At 41.3% G+C, this 18,356-nt stretch overlaps 2 protein-coding genes across 2 annotated transcripts in view; both read right to left on the bottom strand.

Moving 5' to 3' along the window:
* LOC139480331 (proto-oncogene tyrosine-protein kinase Src-like) overlaps positions 1-18,127 on the bottom strand; it is a 62,403-nt gene extending 44,276 nt beyond the window's left edge. Inside the window, exon 1 of the mRNA XM_071263393.1 lies at positions 18,041-18,127. The gene's annotated coding sequence lies outside the window, so the exon portion shown is untranslated. The remainder of the gene's footprint in view (positions 1-18,040) is intronic.
* On the bottom strand, positions 10,844-16,930 carry LOC139479525 (uncharacterized). The gene has a single exon (XM_071262369.1). The coding sequence runs from the start codon at positions 16,928-16,930 to the stop codon at positions 10,844-10,846; it is 6,087 nt and encodes a 2,028-aa protein (XP_071118470.1).
* Positions 18,128-18,356: the final 229 nt, after the last annotated feature.

Here is an 18,356-nt window from a genome sequence, read left to right as displayed (position 1 = left end):
TTATTTCGTGAGGGACATTATATTTTATTAAATGCCACTGATGCCACATATAAATAGTATTATTGTTCAAGGTAAGTACATATGAAAATAGAACTGGGAAGATCCGGGTTAGAAAAGGTCCCCAGCAACCTATGCTTGCCGTAAAAGGCGACTATGCTTGTCGTAAGAGGCGACTAAAGGGATCGGGTGGTTGGGCTCGCTGACTTGGTTGATGCATGTCATCTTATCCCAATTGCAAAGATTGATGTTCATGATGTGAATCACTGGATTGTCTGGTCCAGACTCGATTATTTAAAGACCGCAGTCATACAGCTGGAATATTGCTGAGTGCAGCGTTAAACAACAAACAAACAAACATATAAAAATAAACAAGGCCTTAAGGACTGATTTAAAGGCTCTGTTTATCTGGATGGTTTTCTGCTTGAATTTACAAATATTAGCTAACTGAAACATTCCTGCAGCCTTCATTTAAGTAATCTGAGCAGGATTGAATCAATCACGGAGTCTCTTGTAACAAGTTGTCATGACAACACTGATATTGCAATGGTGATTAACGTTGGTACACGACTGACAAAACCTCTGCTTAATTTTGAACAGTGAGCAAGGCTGAGCATGATGTACAGATGATGTTTCAGAGGAAGAGAAATAAGACTAACTGAAGCAGTAGCTTCCGATGGGGCATCCAATGTCTACTACAAGGATGAAATTGCAGTAACTCACCAGGGAGAGTTTAACCATGACAAGCTTCTTACTTGATTGTTTCAAACTGTCACTAGTATGTACTTGTGAGTAGGGCTGGGACGATACACCACCTGTGCGATCCGATACGTATCACGATACGTATAACGATACCTGGCTCACGATACGATACGTATCGCGATACTTGCATGAGCACTTATCTGTGGTGTGTAAGCCATCTTTCTTATAGACAGGATTGACAAATACTTGGCACACTAATCATTAACAGTTGGCAGTGTCAGGTATGGCGCAATGGATGAAAATATTTACCTTTTCACTACTCATTTTCACTAGTAATCAGTGTTTGGTGTAACATTTATTCAAGAAAACATTTAAGATAAGAATCGATACTTTTTACATACTGTGATCGATACTTGTATCAAGAAGTTAGAAATTGCGATCCACGGATACATTGGTGTATTGTCCTACCACTACGTGTGTGTGAGTAGGATTTTACTCTACTTTAAGCAATATTCCAGCCGCTGATTACTCTGGGTGGACCTGAAATGGGCTTTATACACTTCTGCACCTATGTGGGAATCAAACCCAGATCTTCACTACCCACTCCACTACCTCATGCCTACATATGTAACACACAGGCCACATAATGACAAACACTTTACTTATACATTGTAAGGTGACACAGCTGTCAATGACATAACCCAGCCCTCGAAGTAGCAACCACTTTGCATGCTTTGTTGCCAAATGCGACTTAATTCTATGATGGGCGACCTAAATTTATCTACTGCTCACCACTTGGATACCTTAAAGTAATTATAACTGGCAACAATATCTGTTGGCTCCTAAAAACTTAGGTTTGGCTCCTGAAATATTTATGTTATGTGCCAAGGACCCTAAAAATAAAACGAACTTAGAGGTCTGTAATCAATACTTTGAGTGAGTGAGTATGGTTTTATGCCGCTTTTAGCAATATTCCAGCAATATCACGGCGGGGGACACCACAAATGGGCTTCACACATTGTACCCATGTCGGGAATTGAACCCGGGTCTTTGGCGTGACAAGCGAAAGCTTTAACCACTTGGCTACCCGACCGCCCCCTGCTTTTTAAAAAGACAAAAAACAATCATCCAAAATAAGCTGTTTGACGTGCATTTTATTTTTTTAAATTAAGCATGAAAATCCAGCGGTTCTTGTCATTTTCATTGATGATGGATATTTAGGGGGAGCCTAGATTCAAACACTACAGGAACAAACCTCAAGGCCCCAGGACCACCTCTAATTTCAAACACTGACGTAAGAATCCTGTAACTTGAGGACCAGGTAACCACAATGTGTGAGTGTGTGCAATGATGATCTGCCTACCCCCTACCGAATATTTACAAGCTGCCGTGAAAAAGTTGACACTCTGACGACATCAACTCCTGCTGAAAAATGTTTGCGGTGATCACGATTCTTTTATCAGATTACTATAGCCATTAATTGTGACGCACAACTGCAAGAAAATAGCTCAGAATACAGTAGAAAGACATAAACAAACACATATAGACATGGACTCCGACAGCCAAGCTCACACCATTATTCAGACTCAGAAAAAGTCCAGACCTAAACACTCCTATTCAAGGATAGCAAGCAGCGAAAAACTCCACAGCAAATAGGTTTTCCACAATTAGATTAGGATGCGTGGGTATCCCTTGTTTTAGATGAATTGAGCGACAAGACAAATGTTATCGGAATGTTGTCGGAAATGCAAAGCCTCCGACAACACCGGTTGAATAAACATCTCCCCTTCTGCACCACGACTGCCATACAAGGAGCTCTCTACCCTACACAGAGGCAGAACCCAGTTGACTGTGTCCAAGTCACACTCCACTGCTCAGCGACATGGGAAGCTTGTCACGTATTGCGTATTGTTGGGGCTGGCTGATGTCGGCAGTGGTTGATGTGTGAGGTTGCTGTGTCTGTTGGGGAACTGTGACGTCCTCTGATCTGTCACATACATGTACGGCCTGCTGGTGAACAGCTCACCTGCCTGCTCAGTGTGAGAGGAATTTGGGGGTGAATAGAAACAGAATTTGGGGGTGAATAGTTTGTCAGAGATGAAACTTTGGACCAAGGGCAATGACACCGGGTTCACCAAAGTGCTGCCCTTCCCGGAGAAATCTACTCACGGGTTTCACAATTGAACAGAATTATTTCATCAGGTGTAGGGAGTAATATTTCCTTGAAAACAATCTGCGACTTTAGCCACTAGACCAAAGCCCACATCTAGTAAAATTATGTTCAGTCTATTAATGAGTCAGGGAGTATGGTTTTACGCTTTTAACAATATTCCAGCAATATCACGACGAGGGTCACCAGAAATTGGCTTCACACATTGAATCCATGTCGGGAATAGAACCCGGGTCTTCAGCGTGACGAGCGAACACTTTAGCCACTCATCTACCACACAGCCCCAGGTTCAGTCTAGTAAAATCAGCTAATAAAATATATGATAACCATGATAACACCAAAAAGTACTAAATTATGCTGTTTTGGGCACAGACTGTGTATACATCTTGAGTGAGTGAGTGAGTTTTAACAGTATTCCAGTTATATCATGGCGTGTCAGCTCAATGTGGGAGGAAAGCCCGAAGTGATGCAGGTCTCAGACGTTTACCACTTCGGGGAAACCCACGAGCACGGGTATGGTGCTGACAAACCTAGAAACATAATCGGGGCGAACCGGGATTCGAACCCACAATCATAGGTTTCTGGCATGCCCACGGGACGCAACTCTGCACAGAGAATCGCGGCGCCTTTGACTGGGCCACCCGTGCCCCCTGTACACATGTTGAAGGGTGACTTTACCATGCTTACTGATGGAACAGCATTGCAAGACTTACAAGAAGACAGAGTCATCTGTATCCCGCACCCACTGCCTGATCTTGACGAGAATGACTTGTGCAAAGATAGTGACATTGCAAATATTAACTGGTTTGCCCACCTGCTCACGGAAGAGGTTGAATACAAGACCTACTATATGGCATCTTCGGAAAGTTTGTAGGTAATATGGTGCAGTTTCCTTGCATTATTTGTCTAACATGTCCAACACTTTCTCGATTCAGATGCTGGGGAGTTTAAATGAGCGGGTGTGTTGGGCTTAATGCTGCTTTGAACAGTACTCCACTTGTACGGCATGTCAGACTGATGTGGGAGGAAAGCCCGAAGTGATGCAGGTCTCAGACAATAGCCACTTTGGTAAAACCCATGAGCAATGGTAAGGTGCTGAAAAACCTAGAAACATAATCGGTGCAAACCAGGATTTAAACCCACTATCATAGGTTTCCGATGCTGGCCTGTCAACCAAGTCACCCAGTCTGACCAGTGACCACTCAGTCTGACCAGTCACCATCCAGTCTGACCAGTCACCACCCAGTCTGACCAGTCACCACCCAGTCTGACCACTGACCACCCAGTCTGACCAGTGGCCACCCAGTCTGACCAGTGACCACCCAGTCTGACCGGTGACCACCCAGTCTGACCGGTGACCACCCAGTCTGACCAGTGACCACCCAGTCTGACCACTGACCACCCAGTCTGACCAGTGGTCACCCAGTCTGACCAGTCACCACCCAGTCCGACCAGTCACCACCCAGTCCGACCGGTCACCACCCAGTCTGACCGGTGACCACCCAGTCTGACCAGTCACCACCCAGTCTGACCAGTGACCACCCAGTCTGACCACTGACCACCCAGTCTGACCAGTCACCACCCAGTCCGACCAGTCACCACCCAGTCTGACCACTGACCACCCAGTCTGACCAGTGACCATCAAGTCCAATAAGCCAGCTCTTACAACAAACGTAAGTTGCCAGGGACCAATGCTAACCCTGAATCTCTAGGATGGATATTTTATACACTGAGTCACAGGATGATTCACAGACCTCAAAAAGAAATTCAGTCCCCGGTCAACTTTAGTATGTGCTTAAGTTCAAAGTTCCAAATCTGTAAATATATGGACATGAAATACTATAAATAGAGACTGTTACTCTTGCATGTGTGTCATACTGATGTTTCGAAACAAATGTCAGAATTTTTTAATTTCACGAGCAAGAGCACATGAGTTCTAACAGTTTTGAAAGAGTTTAGTAAAATCAGTATGACACACATATACGTGAGTGTAATAATTTCTTTATTACCTCTCATTCCTTAATCCTATTCAGCTCCCCTTTAGAAAAATGCACTGACAAGGATCGCCATGTTAGAAAACCACAATTGTCGAATGACTTCAACAATTTTCAGCTGTACCATCTTTTCTGGTGTGATGTCACTCTGACCTTACGTCACAATAAGATTTGACTAACTTCAACAATACCGTCCACATGACGTAAACAATACACTGGTGTGTGCGAAGTCTTATTTGGCCTGGGGCACATACTATTTTTTACGGAATTAGTTATTTCTAACCCTGTGGGTAATAAATCGAAAACATAACCAGTTCAATAAACATGACATTGTGGAGCTGGAAGGAAAAATGTTCATCAAATTCATCAAGTCCTCTGCAGAATTTAAGGATTTCTCAAGGCCATATCTAATTTTTGTATGTCTAAAAATACTGACAAAACCGACAGTTTGACAGATACATATGAAACCAAAAACTTCCTGGCCGCACAATTAAGCAAATATGCAACAGAAACAGGTTTCTTTTAGCTTGTTTAACCTTAGCCTGAAGAATTGTTGACACACTTCTAAGCACTGCCTGCTGGATTAATTTTAACATAACGTGCTGCAAAGAGGGTGGGTGATTTCAAACATTTGAAGCTTCACTAAACATTGGATGAATGAACCAAAATTTGAACTTTTATTCCTGAGACGATATATAGAAAATAAACATTATTATCAAAAAATATCCAACATTTTCAACCATACTGAGGTTAAGACCAAGTTTGATAGAATCCAACACAACACAAGTAAAGGTACCGGTACTTCATTTCTCTACATGAAAATAAATCTGAAGATATTAGGGGAGACACTGTGAGTTCAATCAAACAGCTTATTTACAAACTATTATTTTGCGTAAAATGACTTGTTTATAAAAAAGATGTGTCTTTCCAGATTTACAGTAGTATAATGCCAAGCAGACTAGCTACTGTGTCTAACCATAATTGCTAACTGGGAATCCCAACAACGACTCTAGTCAACAACATATAAATATTTTTAAATCTAAAAAGATGAATGCTGATTAACATCTTCCAAATGCATTTTCAGTATGTGAACACTAAATTCTTTGGACAATGTTGGATAACTATTCAACAGCCTTACAAATTCATTTTAAGACTACCCCAGATGAATTGTGGAACCCTTACTTCATTGGTTCTCAGAGTTTGAAGCTTGTCCTGCTTGGACAAGACAAACATGTTTACTTTGTTCACATATTCTATCAGTTTTATTCAGTTCCAATTTTTAGCCACATTGTGTGGGTGAGTTGGGTTTAACGCCGCTTTTAACAGTATGTCAGCGGCGTGTCAGCTTAATGTGGGAGGAAAGCCCGAAGTGATGCAGGTCTTAGATGTTTACCACTTCGGTGAAACCCACGAGCACAGGTATGGTGCTGACAAACTTTGAAACATAATCAGGGCAAACCGGGATTTGAACCCACAATCATAGGTTTCTGGCGTGCCCAAGGGACGCAACTCTGCACAGCGAATCACGGCGCCTTAGACGAATGGGCCACCCGTGCCCCTGTAGCCACATTGAAACACTGAGAGCAGGTTCAGAATTATACCCGTAAATGCTACTGTCAACAAGGACTACCATCATTGGAATTTTACTTGTCCTCAGCACAATTTAGCAGTCTCAGGCTAGCAGACCAGCATGAATTTTGAAAGCTGTTCAATCAATTAACTGATAGTACAGTCCTCTGCATTTTTAAGTTTTGACTTGAGGTCACAAAGAATGCCAGCAGTCTTGGTCAAAGTCATGGCAACACGCCTTCAAGGCCACACATCATTTATAACAACCTGTCACCAGTCATCGCATACTGACTATGATATAACCAGGTAATGTCTTTCAGGAAATACTAACAGGGCAACATCAATGATCAGATATGGGATAACCAAAAACATTATCAACTAATAAAACTTATCTTCCACTGTTGACACATTGTGTGCTTTATCCTCATCAATCAAACTGTAACCTTGACCTTTGCACTTTAATCGGCTGCTTCATTCTGAAGGTGTGTCAGTGAACTCCCACCCAAATCCATTTACTATGTAATGTGGAGCAGTTTCTTTGCCTGGAGAGATCAATCATCATCCTCTGGAATTCCAACCTGTGTATCTCTTACTCTTGATCATACACAGAGATTTATCTAGGACTGAAACTTGGTACTGACATTATACCTGTGAAGTTCTGGGTTAGAATTGGTATTCAGCAATTTATGCTTGTCTTAACAGGCAACTATGCCTGTCATAAGAGACAACTAACAGGATCGAGAGGTAGGGATCACTGACTTGGTTGATGCATGTCATCCTATATCAATTGCGCAGATCGATGCTCATGAAGTCAATCACTGGATTGTCTGGTCCAGACTCAATTATTTACAGACCGCTATCATATAGCTGGAATAATATTTGCTGAGTGTGGCGTTAAACGACAAACAAATGGTACAGACATTAATCATACATAGGGGTTTATTTAGGATGTTATATCAGTGCTTTCTCAAGTGATTTCACTGATTTAAGAAAGTTTAACTAAAGTTGCAAGTCATTAACCAATGACTGCACCATCTTTCCTCAGACATAAACTGCATATCTCTGTTACCTCGACCTGTGAGAATATATTGATGGTATCTCATTTAATACCCACAGCAGTTATATCTCCTAATGGACGAACAACCATAGGTTAAAACAGTTATTGATGGCTTCATCTGTAGCCATGGTAACATGTAGACTTCTGGGATGGAGCCACTGCATAGATGTCCATCTCCCACGTCACTATCTGCCTCATCCCTGACGTCTAGAGGAGATACAGAGAGAAAGACACACAAACACTATCACACAGAGATATTCAGATCAAGTACTTCGTGTAAAGTATGTTTGTTTGTTAGAAATTGGCACTAGTCCTTTAGTCCTTGCCAAACTGCCAAATTATAGAGAAGGTATCAGAAGGACAAGTAAAAATTTGCCATTTTTTAGGATTTTGCCATATGTTATCATTATAAAGACTAGTAGAGTAAAACTGTTAGTTTCTATCGCTGGACTGCACAGATGGATGGATGGATGGATGGATGGATGGATGGATGGATGGATGGATGGATGGGATAGATAGATCACTTTGGGTTTCAAAGTCGTAATAAAGAAGCGAACAAGAATAGAGTTGTCTGTAAACTGTGACACAACAAACTGCCCTTCTGGGGTAACACAACTATCATACGAGGGTGCACACGTCATGACTTGAACAGAAATCAATGTCACTGAACAGAGATGACATGGTTGAATATAATACCAAAGACATCAGTCATGCCAGTTCTTATCTCATAAGATCTTAGAGAACGATTTCAATAAATATTTAGGTTTTCTAAAACATAATCTCTTTATTCAGAAAATTTTGAGCTGTTGAAAAAATTGTGAAAGATGCATTTGAATCTGCACAGGTGTATATTTCAGATCTATACCATTAATCAATATATTGACAGCGGTAGAAATTGGCACTAGTCCTGTAGTCCTAGCCAAACTACCCAATAGTTAAAGTATCATAATGACTAGTAGAAATTTGCAATTCTAAGGGTTTTCTATATCTTATCATTATAAGGACTAGTGGGCGAAAACCGTTAGTTTCTACCGCTGATTGATAATGCAATATTCCAGCTATATGACAACAGCCTGTCAATAATTGAGTCTGGACTACACAATCCAGTGACTGATATAATGATCATCATTTCACTGTTGGGGGTACGTTGACATGCCATCAACTACGTCACTAAGCCTGACCACCCAATCTATCTCGTCACCTACAAGCAGCATAGGTTGCTCGGAACCAAGCCTAACCCAGGTGTGCAATGTATTCCCAATTTAGTCGCCTCTTATGACTGGCAATTGGTCCCTAGGGGGTCCAAAGACTGATTGCTGTGAAATATTTCTGTAAACTTTTTTCAGAATTAAAACACACATGACATATTTTGGGTTTGTTTGTAAGGTATTGACCATGTGTACAAAGTTAACCTGCTATAAATATTTGTGTTCTTAGTCTTATCACTTGGTTTTTTTAAATACAATACCACAGGGTCACTGGTCAAACAATACATAAAACAAATCTTCAAAACATTTTACTTTAAGTAACAAGAATTGTCAGTCAAGACCACTGAAATGTGACTAGTTCTTACTGAATGTTAATGGTCCTGGACTAGCAGACTAATAATAACTTCTAATAGGGCTGGGACGAGTCCAAATTTACTACCCGGGTACCCACCCCCCTATTACCCGACCCTACCCGGGTACCCACTGTAGGTCTCAGGAGATGTCTCAATATGTCTGACTGGGAACATTTTTAGCATAGCCCTGGCAAAACGTACTGGGATACATGTATTAAACAATCTGGTCATTCATACATTGAAGTCGAATTAAGTTAGATCTTTATTCAACAATATGAAAAAACAGAAGGAATGGGTGCATAGTCAGAAAGAAATGCGAACATTAGTGACTTGTAGTGTAACCATAGAGTTCTAGATAATTTTTATCATTAAACAATATATCACGGGACTAACCACAGGTCCGTGTAGTCCTGTACCCAGGTCCTACTCAGTACCCACCCGACTCGGGTACCCGAGTTACCCGTCCCAGCCCTAAATTCTAACCCTGTGTTGTAAGTCTTCATGATTGATCAATTTTGATCATTTGTTCACCCAAACCACTGACAATCTATGGTTACATTGATTGCTGTGACTCAATCGCTAGGCAATGATACAAAAGGAAAAAGAAAGAAATAACCTTCTCTCTTTTTGTCATACAAGGAAATAATTGGCCTGATTACACATCAGACTTGCAATGAATTTGTTTTTATGAATTTGTTGCACGTTTATTTTGAGGTGATGGGGGAATATGGGGTGAACATTCTCCATAATGTTCAACAGTAAAATTTATTTCCACAATTTTTGTTGAAATGTATTCATTCTGCACAGTATTTCATTATGAAAATGTGTGTTGGAATTCTTGGATGCTTATCACTAATTCACAATAATATATCAGATACAAAACCCAAATAACCATATCACTTGTTACCAATGTCAACACTTCAGATAGCCTAAATACAATGAACACGTTCTTATCAGCATGATCAGGAATTATCAAACTGATTCATGAAAAAATTGAGATAGTGAGCAAATATGTGAGCCTGCAACCTAGCACGAAAAGAATGTTGCAAACAAATCTTGAAATGGTGTGCACAAATCGTACAATCTGATCCCTTGTCTTAAATGCCTTTGCTTGCCTTTCCACTTATCGATAGCTCCGTTTACTTTCAAGATAGACACAATTTTTTATGGATAACAACTTCTTTAATCGACGTTTCGATATAGATCCTTATACCGTTGTCTTGCTTGACAACGAACGGTATAAGGATCTATACCGAAATGTCTCTTTTTACAGTATTAAAGAAGTTGTTATCCATAAAAAATTGTGTCTATCTTGTCATCCGCCAACTTCTAAGTTATGCCTATTGTACTGTCTTCCCCAAACGTGGTTTAGGTTCTAGCAGTCATCAGTTTACCGATCCAACACTGAGGCACAGTCTTGTAAAATATTGGACAAAATTGAGTTTCAAGATTTTTAAGTTTATTACTTCTGCGCACGCCAGTGTGCATGGATGCATTTGGTAAAAGGACTATGGATGGCTGAAGTTCGACTTGATATAGCATGCAATGCCAAAAACCAATGTGGGGAACCCACGGACCAATGTCACTGTTGCGACCGACGAACGTTCTAAAACTAGCACTTCCGGTCCTAAGCGAAGCGCATGATTGAGAACCAGTGGAATAAAAAATCACTGTTACTTGTAACGGCACACTCCCCGCTTGATATATTACAAATATATCACACATACAATTATGCATGAATAACACAATAGACACTTGAGTACGTTAAGCAAAACAATACAATGTTCATAAAGTCATTTGTTTGACTTCTCTGCAGACAGCAGCACCACCATCTCTGAGATTGGACGTGTATATGTTGTTGCCGATTTCTCACGGATAACACGGACAACAGCCTTTCGCACTTTGCCATCTGTACTTGGAATAGCCTTCTCTATTACACCAATAGGCCATTCATTTCTTGCAGTATTCTTTTCCTTTAAAAGAACAACATCGTCTTGTGAGACATTAGGTTCATCTGAAAACCATTTGTGTCTACGCTGCAAGGTATGAAGATATTCATTCTTCCACTTTCCCCAGAACTGATCAGCAAGGGACTGTACTTGTCTCCATTGTGACTTATATAAGTCTTTTATCTGAAAGTCTGACACCATTTCCTCTACATGTTCAGTTTTCAGAGTCAACAGAGTAGAGGGTGTCAGTATGCCTGGCGATTCTGGGTCTGATGAGATAGGTACGATTGGTCGTGCATTCACAATTGCACAAACCTCAGCCATTAATGTTGTCAACACTTCATGTGTAAAGTTTTTCGATGACACATCAGTGAGCATGGAGTCGAGAATTCTTCGTGAAATGCCGATCATTCGTTCCCAAACTCCACCCATATGCGATGAATGTGGAGGATTGAAAATCCAACTGGTTTTGTTTTCACTCAAAAAGCTCTGAATCTGCTCGTCCTCAACATTGATAACATGTACATTGAGAATGCCTGCTGCGCCAATGAAGTTGGTTCCGCGATCTGACCGGAATTCTTTTACTCTACCTCTGATAGATGTGAAGCGCCTCAGAGCGTTGATAAAAGCAGAGGTGCTCAGTTCTTCAATAACTTCAATGTGAATTGCTCTCACAACAAGGCAAGCAAACAGTAATGCCCATCTCTTACTGTTTGCTTGACCTCCTCTTGTGCGCCGTGTGACAACATTCCAGGGGCCGAAGGTGTCAACTCCGACATACGTGAAAGGTGGACTCTGTGTCAGGCGGTCAACTGGCAGATTGGCCATCTTCTGCTGGGCTTCTCGACCACGTAGTTTCCGACATTTCACACATTTGTAGATCAAAGAATTGATCAAACGTTTTCCACTTGTAACCCATAGACCTGCAGCTCTTACAGCTCCTTCAGAAAAGTGTCGGCCCTGATGTTTAACTTGTTCATGATAATGGCGAACGAGGAGAGTGGCAATGTGATGATGACCAGGGATAATAAGAGGATGTTTGTGACCAGTACTCAAATCTGCTTGACCGAGACGTCCACCTACTCTCAGCATACCTTCCTCATCAATCACTGGATTCAATGTCCTTATTGAACTATCCTTCGGCAAAGGAGATTTGGATCTGATGCAGTCTATCTCTGTTGCATAGACTTCATGCTGAACTCGTTGAATGATAAAATGTTCAGAGGCCATGTAAGCGTGGCTGCCAACAATACCTGTGCACACATGTTTTGATTCACGTTTCGTTTTCCAGTTGTGATTCCTCACCAATTGACGAAGACGTGCTATGGCTTCAACAAGTTTCTTCCAGTTTGAGAATTTCTCATATCTGTGAGAATCTAGCTTTTCATGTTTGTGTACAACACTGGTAACACATGAGGTCACTTCTGTCAACAGTTCTGTGCTATTTTCCTCGTCTTCGCTAAACTCTGTGTGTTGATCTTTCTCAGGGAGTTGAGACGGACCTTGAAGCCATGAACTGTTTCCAACTAAGTTGGCTGAAATTGATCTTGTTGCACAATCTGAGGGATTTAAATCTGTTGCAACATAATTCCACTGTTGTGAAGATGACAATTTTCTGATTTTGGCTACTCTATTGGATACATAAACAGAAAATCTTCTGGTCTTGTTAGAAATATACCCAAGTACAATTCTGCTGTCTGTGAAATAATTGACAGATGTCAATGGAATGTTTAAGCACTCACACACAAAATTCCCAATTTCTACCCCTAGCACGGCTGCGCTCAATTCCAAACGAGGAATGGTGTGTCCATGGGTCGGAGCGACCTTCGTCTTGCCTAACAAAAATCCCATCTGTCTTTTTCCAGTCTTCTCACCCGCCATCAGATAAGCTACAGCCGCAATAGCCTTTTCGGATGCATCACAGTATACACATACTTCTTTCTTCTCATATTTTTGAAGAGACATCGGCAAGAACTTCCGAGGAATCTGTAACTGCTCGAGTAACCTCAAAGAATCTCTCCAGTTCTCCCATTCCTGTCGAAGTTCCTCGGGCAACATGTCATCCCATTCCAATTTCTGTGATATGAGCTCCCTGAGGAGAATCTTTCCTTTGATAATTACAGGGGCGACGAAACCCATTGGGTCATACAGGCTATTGATGGTTGAGAGCACTCCACGTTTAGTGTAAGGTTTTGCCTCATCTGACACTCTAAATGTAAATGTGTCAGATTTCACATCCCAGGACATCCCCAGGCTACGCTGTAAAGGGAATGTGTTTTCCTCAAAGTTCAAGTCTTTGAAATCTTTAGCAAGATCCTCAGATTGGAATGCTTCCACAACTTGTGAGCTGTTGGATGTAATTTTGTGAAGTCTTAGGTTTCCAAACTCTTGCAAGGTTTGCTGTGTTCTCTTCACAAGATCTACAGCCTGGTCTGCATTTGGCGTAGACGTGAGTCCGTCATCAACATAGAAATCTTTCTTGACAAACTGTTCAACATCTTCTCCAAAAGTATTTTTTCCAGTTTCTACTGTTTTTCGAAGCCAATAAGTGGCAATAGCTGGAGATGGGCTGTTTCCAAACACATGCACCGTCATTCGGTATTCGATCAGCTCTCTGTTGGGGTCATTGTCTTTGTACCACAAAAATCTGAGGTAATTTCGATGTTCCTCTCGGACTTGAAAGCAGTAAAACATCTGCTGGATGTCTCCCATTACTGCCACATCATGTTTTCTGAATCGGATAAGAATGTCCAGCAAACTATTTGTCATATCTGGTCCTTGCAACAGAACGTTGTTTAATGACACTCCGTTGTACTGAGCCGAGGAATCAAATACGACTCGCACTTGATTCGGTTTTTTGGGGTGATATACGCCAAATAATGGTAGATACCAACATTCTTCTCCGGATTTTAGAGGAGGGGCAATTTCTGCATGCTTGTTTTCAAATATCTTTTCCATGAAATCCAGCATATGTTTCTTTTTCACTGCATCCTTTGTGATACTACCGTCCAATGTGTTGGCTCGTTTGATAGCCTGAGGTTTGTTGTTAGGAAGGAGTGGTCTTGGGGACTTGAAGGGAAGTGGTGCGACCCAGTTTCCACTTGTGCCTCTATACATTTCCTGGTCCATGATTTGAAGAAATTCGTGATCTTCGACAGATAATCCAGGTTTGTCATCATTTTTGGTGACCTCAAATACTGTCCTTCCTAACATCTCTTCAGGCGACAGAATATCCTGTGAAATATTTATTTTCAGATCAAACGAGTTCGGACACGGCTTGAAAAGAGACGTGCGTCCATTTTTCAAGAGGTATGTCTTCTTAACATTCACAATGTCAGGTTCGTGCACCTTGCCTATGCAACTTTCACCAATGATCACCCAACCTAAAGGTAGCTTTTGAGCATATGGGGTTTTGCCTTGTCCAATGCGGTGGTCATAGACATGGTGTGCCTGAATCAAGTCTCTACCAATGAGCAATAGAATGTCAGCAGATTCATCAACTGGGGGAATGTTATCTGCAATGTCGACGAGGTGCGGATAATGCAAAGCTACATCAGGGGTGGGTATCTCATCCCTCTGATTAGGAACTGAATTGCACTCTATGACCGTTGGAAGATCAAAACTGACCCCGCTGTCTACTGATTCAACTACAAAACCACTGCCTCTCCTTCCTGAAGTCTCCACTACACCTGCACATGAGGAAAGTGTATAACGCACTTTATCACTGTCAATGTTGAATATCTCAAAGAACTTTGATCGTGCCAAGCTTGAGTTACTTTGGTCATCAAGTAACGAATACATCTTCACTGATAATTCAGGTTGGCCCTTTGGATACACATTCACCAGGACTGTTTTGGCACAAGATTTACCACTGAATGCTTCCCCACATATCTGTGTACATTTGGAGGAAACAGGATCTCTTATCCCACCTTTAACTATTGTCTGATCCTTCTCCCCGCTATTGTCATCCATCAGTCTATCACTCTGGACAGGGGGAGGATAGTCTATGTGCAGGGCTGTTGCATGTCTAGGGTCATTGCACACAGAACATTTTCCTGGCTGTTTACACATCCTGGCAATGTGTGTTGTTGCCATGCAACATCTGTAGCAAAGTCGATGTCTTTTGATAAACTCCTTCCTCTCTTCAATAGTTTTTTCTCGAAAAGCCTTGCATTCATTTAAAGAATGTTTCGTCTTGTGCAAGGGGCACAAAGCTACTTCTTCTGTACTATTTTCTTTCTGCGACTGTTGAACTTCTGTCTTCCTTGACGAGATCGCAGGCTTTATTGTTTTCTGTGTCAGGTAGGGTTTTTCTTTCTGGAGTGAAACACTCTGGCCTGACTCATACACAAAACTCGGATCATTTCTGACCTTGCTTGACTCCTGCACAAACTCGACAAAAATTGCGAAAGGTGGAAAAGAGACACTGTGGCGTTCTTTATACCTGAATGCTTGAGTCGTCCATCTTTCTTGTAGAGAATACGGCAACTTGTGTACAATCGGATTCACCCCTGTGGATGAATCAAAGTAAGCAAGCATTGAGCTATACTTCTCACAGCTCTTTACTGATTCTATCTCACAAAGTAAATCTGCAAGTTCATAAAGTCTCTTGTTATCTCTGTTTGTCAACTTCGGAAAGTTGGTCAACCTAGATTTAAGAGATGCTTCCACCATCTCAGGTGACCCATATCGCTCATCAAGTCTTTGCCACAATCTTTCAAGTCCCTTCTGGGGGTCCTGAGCATTAGATGCTCTTAGACTTAGGGCGTGTTTTGTTGATTCTGGACCCAACCATTTTACTAATAAGTCCAGTTCCTCCATGTGTGTTACTCTCAATTCGCCCATCACACTCTGAAATGCATACTTCCAAATACTGTATGATTCTGGCTGGTCATTGTAATATCGCAGTCTAGACAGCAGCAAATCTTTCTTTAAAAGAAAGTGTGAAAAGTCTTCAGCTTGACACTCTTGAGTACTTACAAATGGTGCAGCTGACTGAAAAACTGGAGCATTTGGGTCAAGTGGTCTATTCCTTGGTCTAGTACTAGCTTGACGATCAAGCAGTGACTCTGCACCAGCACGGTCACGTTGTGTCCGATTGTTCTGATCTTGTGACATTTGTCTAAGCTGTGATACATACACTCGTGTCCGTTCCTGTGAATTTTCAGCAGGTAACTGAATACTTGACTTCTGTACATCACTCGAAACTGAGGTGGCACGTAAAGCGTTAACTTCTGCCTCAGCTTGTGCAGCTTCCTTTCGTTGCTGTAAGAGTTTGCACTCTGCTTGGAGTTCAGCTTTCTTCCTTATGGCCTGAGCTGCGGTTACTTGCTGTTGTTCGTCAATCAATGCTTGCTGCCTAAGAATGTCTGCCTCTTTTACTGCAAACTCAACAGCTGCCTTTGCAGCTTCAGCCTTTGCAAGTGTTTTAGCAAGGAGTGAACTACCTGTTGACGAATGAGAATCAGATCCTTTTGACTTACTCTCCGATTTCGTTTTGCTAGTCCGATGTGAGAACTTTTCCAATGCTTCTTGAATACAGCTGTCAACGTGTTTAGCAGCACTGTCCACTGATAACCTCAAGCTGTACACTTTCAGATTGTGAGAATCTAAATCTTGCTTACTCTCTTCTGTACCTGTCCTGGACAAATAAGCAGCAAGTTCATTTGCAAGTTCTTGAAACTCAGCAAAGGATTTGGTTAGCTCTTTCTCACAAATTCTTAATAATATGAGGTCACCATAACATGCATTGCTATTGTCAATTTGAAGTTGAACATCTTTCCATAATGTTTCAAGTTTAATACTGAGCTCTTGTCTGGTCGATTCATAAAGAATTTGTCCCTTTTCAGTCAATATCCTCTTGCGTTTCTCATCTTCGACATCACTTTGTTCATCGGCTTTGCCTTTAAGGGTGTCTACACTCTGTTCCATAACTGTAGTTTCCATCCGTCTTCAGCAGTTGTCGAAGTCCTTTTACTGTACTGTCTTCCCCAAACGTGGTTTAGGTTCTAGCAGTCATCAGTTTACCGATCCAACACTGAGGCACAGTCTTGTAAAATATTGGACAAAATTGAGTTTCAAGATTTTTAAGTTTATTACTTCTGCGCACGCCAGTGTGCATGGATGCATTTGGTAAAAGGACTATGGATGGCTGAAGTTCGACTTGATATAGCATGCAATGCCAAAAACCAATGTGGGGAACCCACGGACCAATGTCACTGTTGCGACCGATGAACGTTCTAAAACTAGCACTTCCGGTCCTAAGCGAAGCGCATGATTGAGAACCAGTGGAATAAAAAATCACTGTTACTTGTAACGGCACACCTATCAAACAAGTTATCCATTTACTTTGTCAACCAAATATATTTACTGAACTCAACAAGCTTCCATCATAAAGAAAAAGATTTGGTGATTGAAATTTAACATTATCAATCATGTAGAAATATGAATGAACATGAATAAGAAACATGATAAACATACGCATTAAAATATTATAGGCCCTGGGTATAAATCGTTATCTGGTCGTTGCATCAATGCTTATCTTCATAATTACGACGAAGCTGTAACAGTGGCTAATTTATGAGGTTGTTTGTTTGTTTGTTTGTCTGACTATAACACCGGTAGAGATAAACAGATATTCGAGCAACTTCAGCGACGACCGTCCCTGTTGCGAAAGATTCACCTGTCTGTTTTGCCTGACACGGGGAACGAACTCCGCCAGGCTGGAGAAGGGCTGGGCTCTCTGCTTCAATGGTCACACGGATTGTCACAGCAGAAATACTGTAGACATCTACATTTCTGAACAAATTTCCCAGCAATACAACAAACACACCTTGTAAAATAAACAAACATAAATAGTTGTCTTCACCTCAAAATAGTTCCCCATCTATCAAACCTGATCATGGGGCATGGCACTCAGTCAGTCGAAATTCCCTAAAGCCCGATGTCCCATGCGGATAAAACACCATATGATTCGACATTAAGTGTTAAAATGTGAGACAAAATGTCACATTGTAATATCCGTGGCTAATATCACCTTACCTTGAACGAAACTCCACTTTGATAAAGTTTGAACCTACAGTGGTTGTCATAATTTGAACAAGGAAGTAAGACTGACGACCCTTCTCACAAACGTCACAAACATTCTCGCGAGAGGTCAGGTGCGCATTGATGATTTCGATTAGATGAACCGGTATAGACCACGGCATAACATTATGCATTGGTGTATGTTGGTGTCAGATATCAAACAAGTTAACACAAACCTGACGTTCATGTGTTGGTGAGGTGTATATATATTGTTATGATGTCAAAAATTTCCGTTAAGTGGAATTTCGGAAGAGAAATTGTTCGAGTTGAA

This window comes from Haliotis cracherodii, unplaced genomic scaffold (assembly GCF_022045235.1).
Source record: "Haliotis cracherodii isolate W230 unplaced genomic scaffold, xgHalCrac1.p SCAF_4, whole genome shotgun sequence".
Taxonomy (NCBI): Eukaryota; Metazoa; Mollusca; class Gastropoda; order Lepetellida; family Haliotidae; genus Haliotis; species Haliotis cracherodii.
This window is presented reverse-complemented; position numbering and strand designations above follow the sequence as displayed.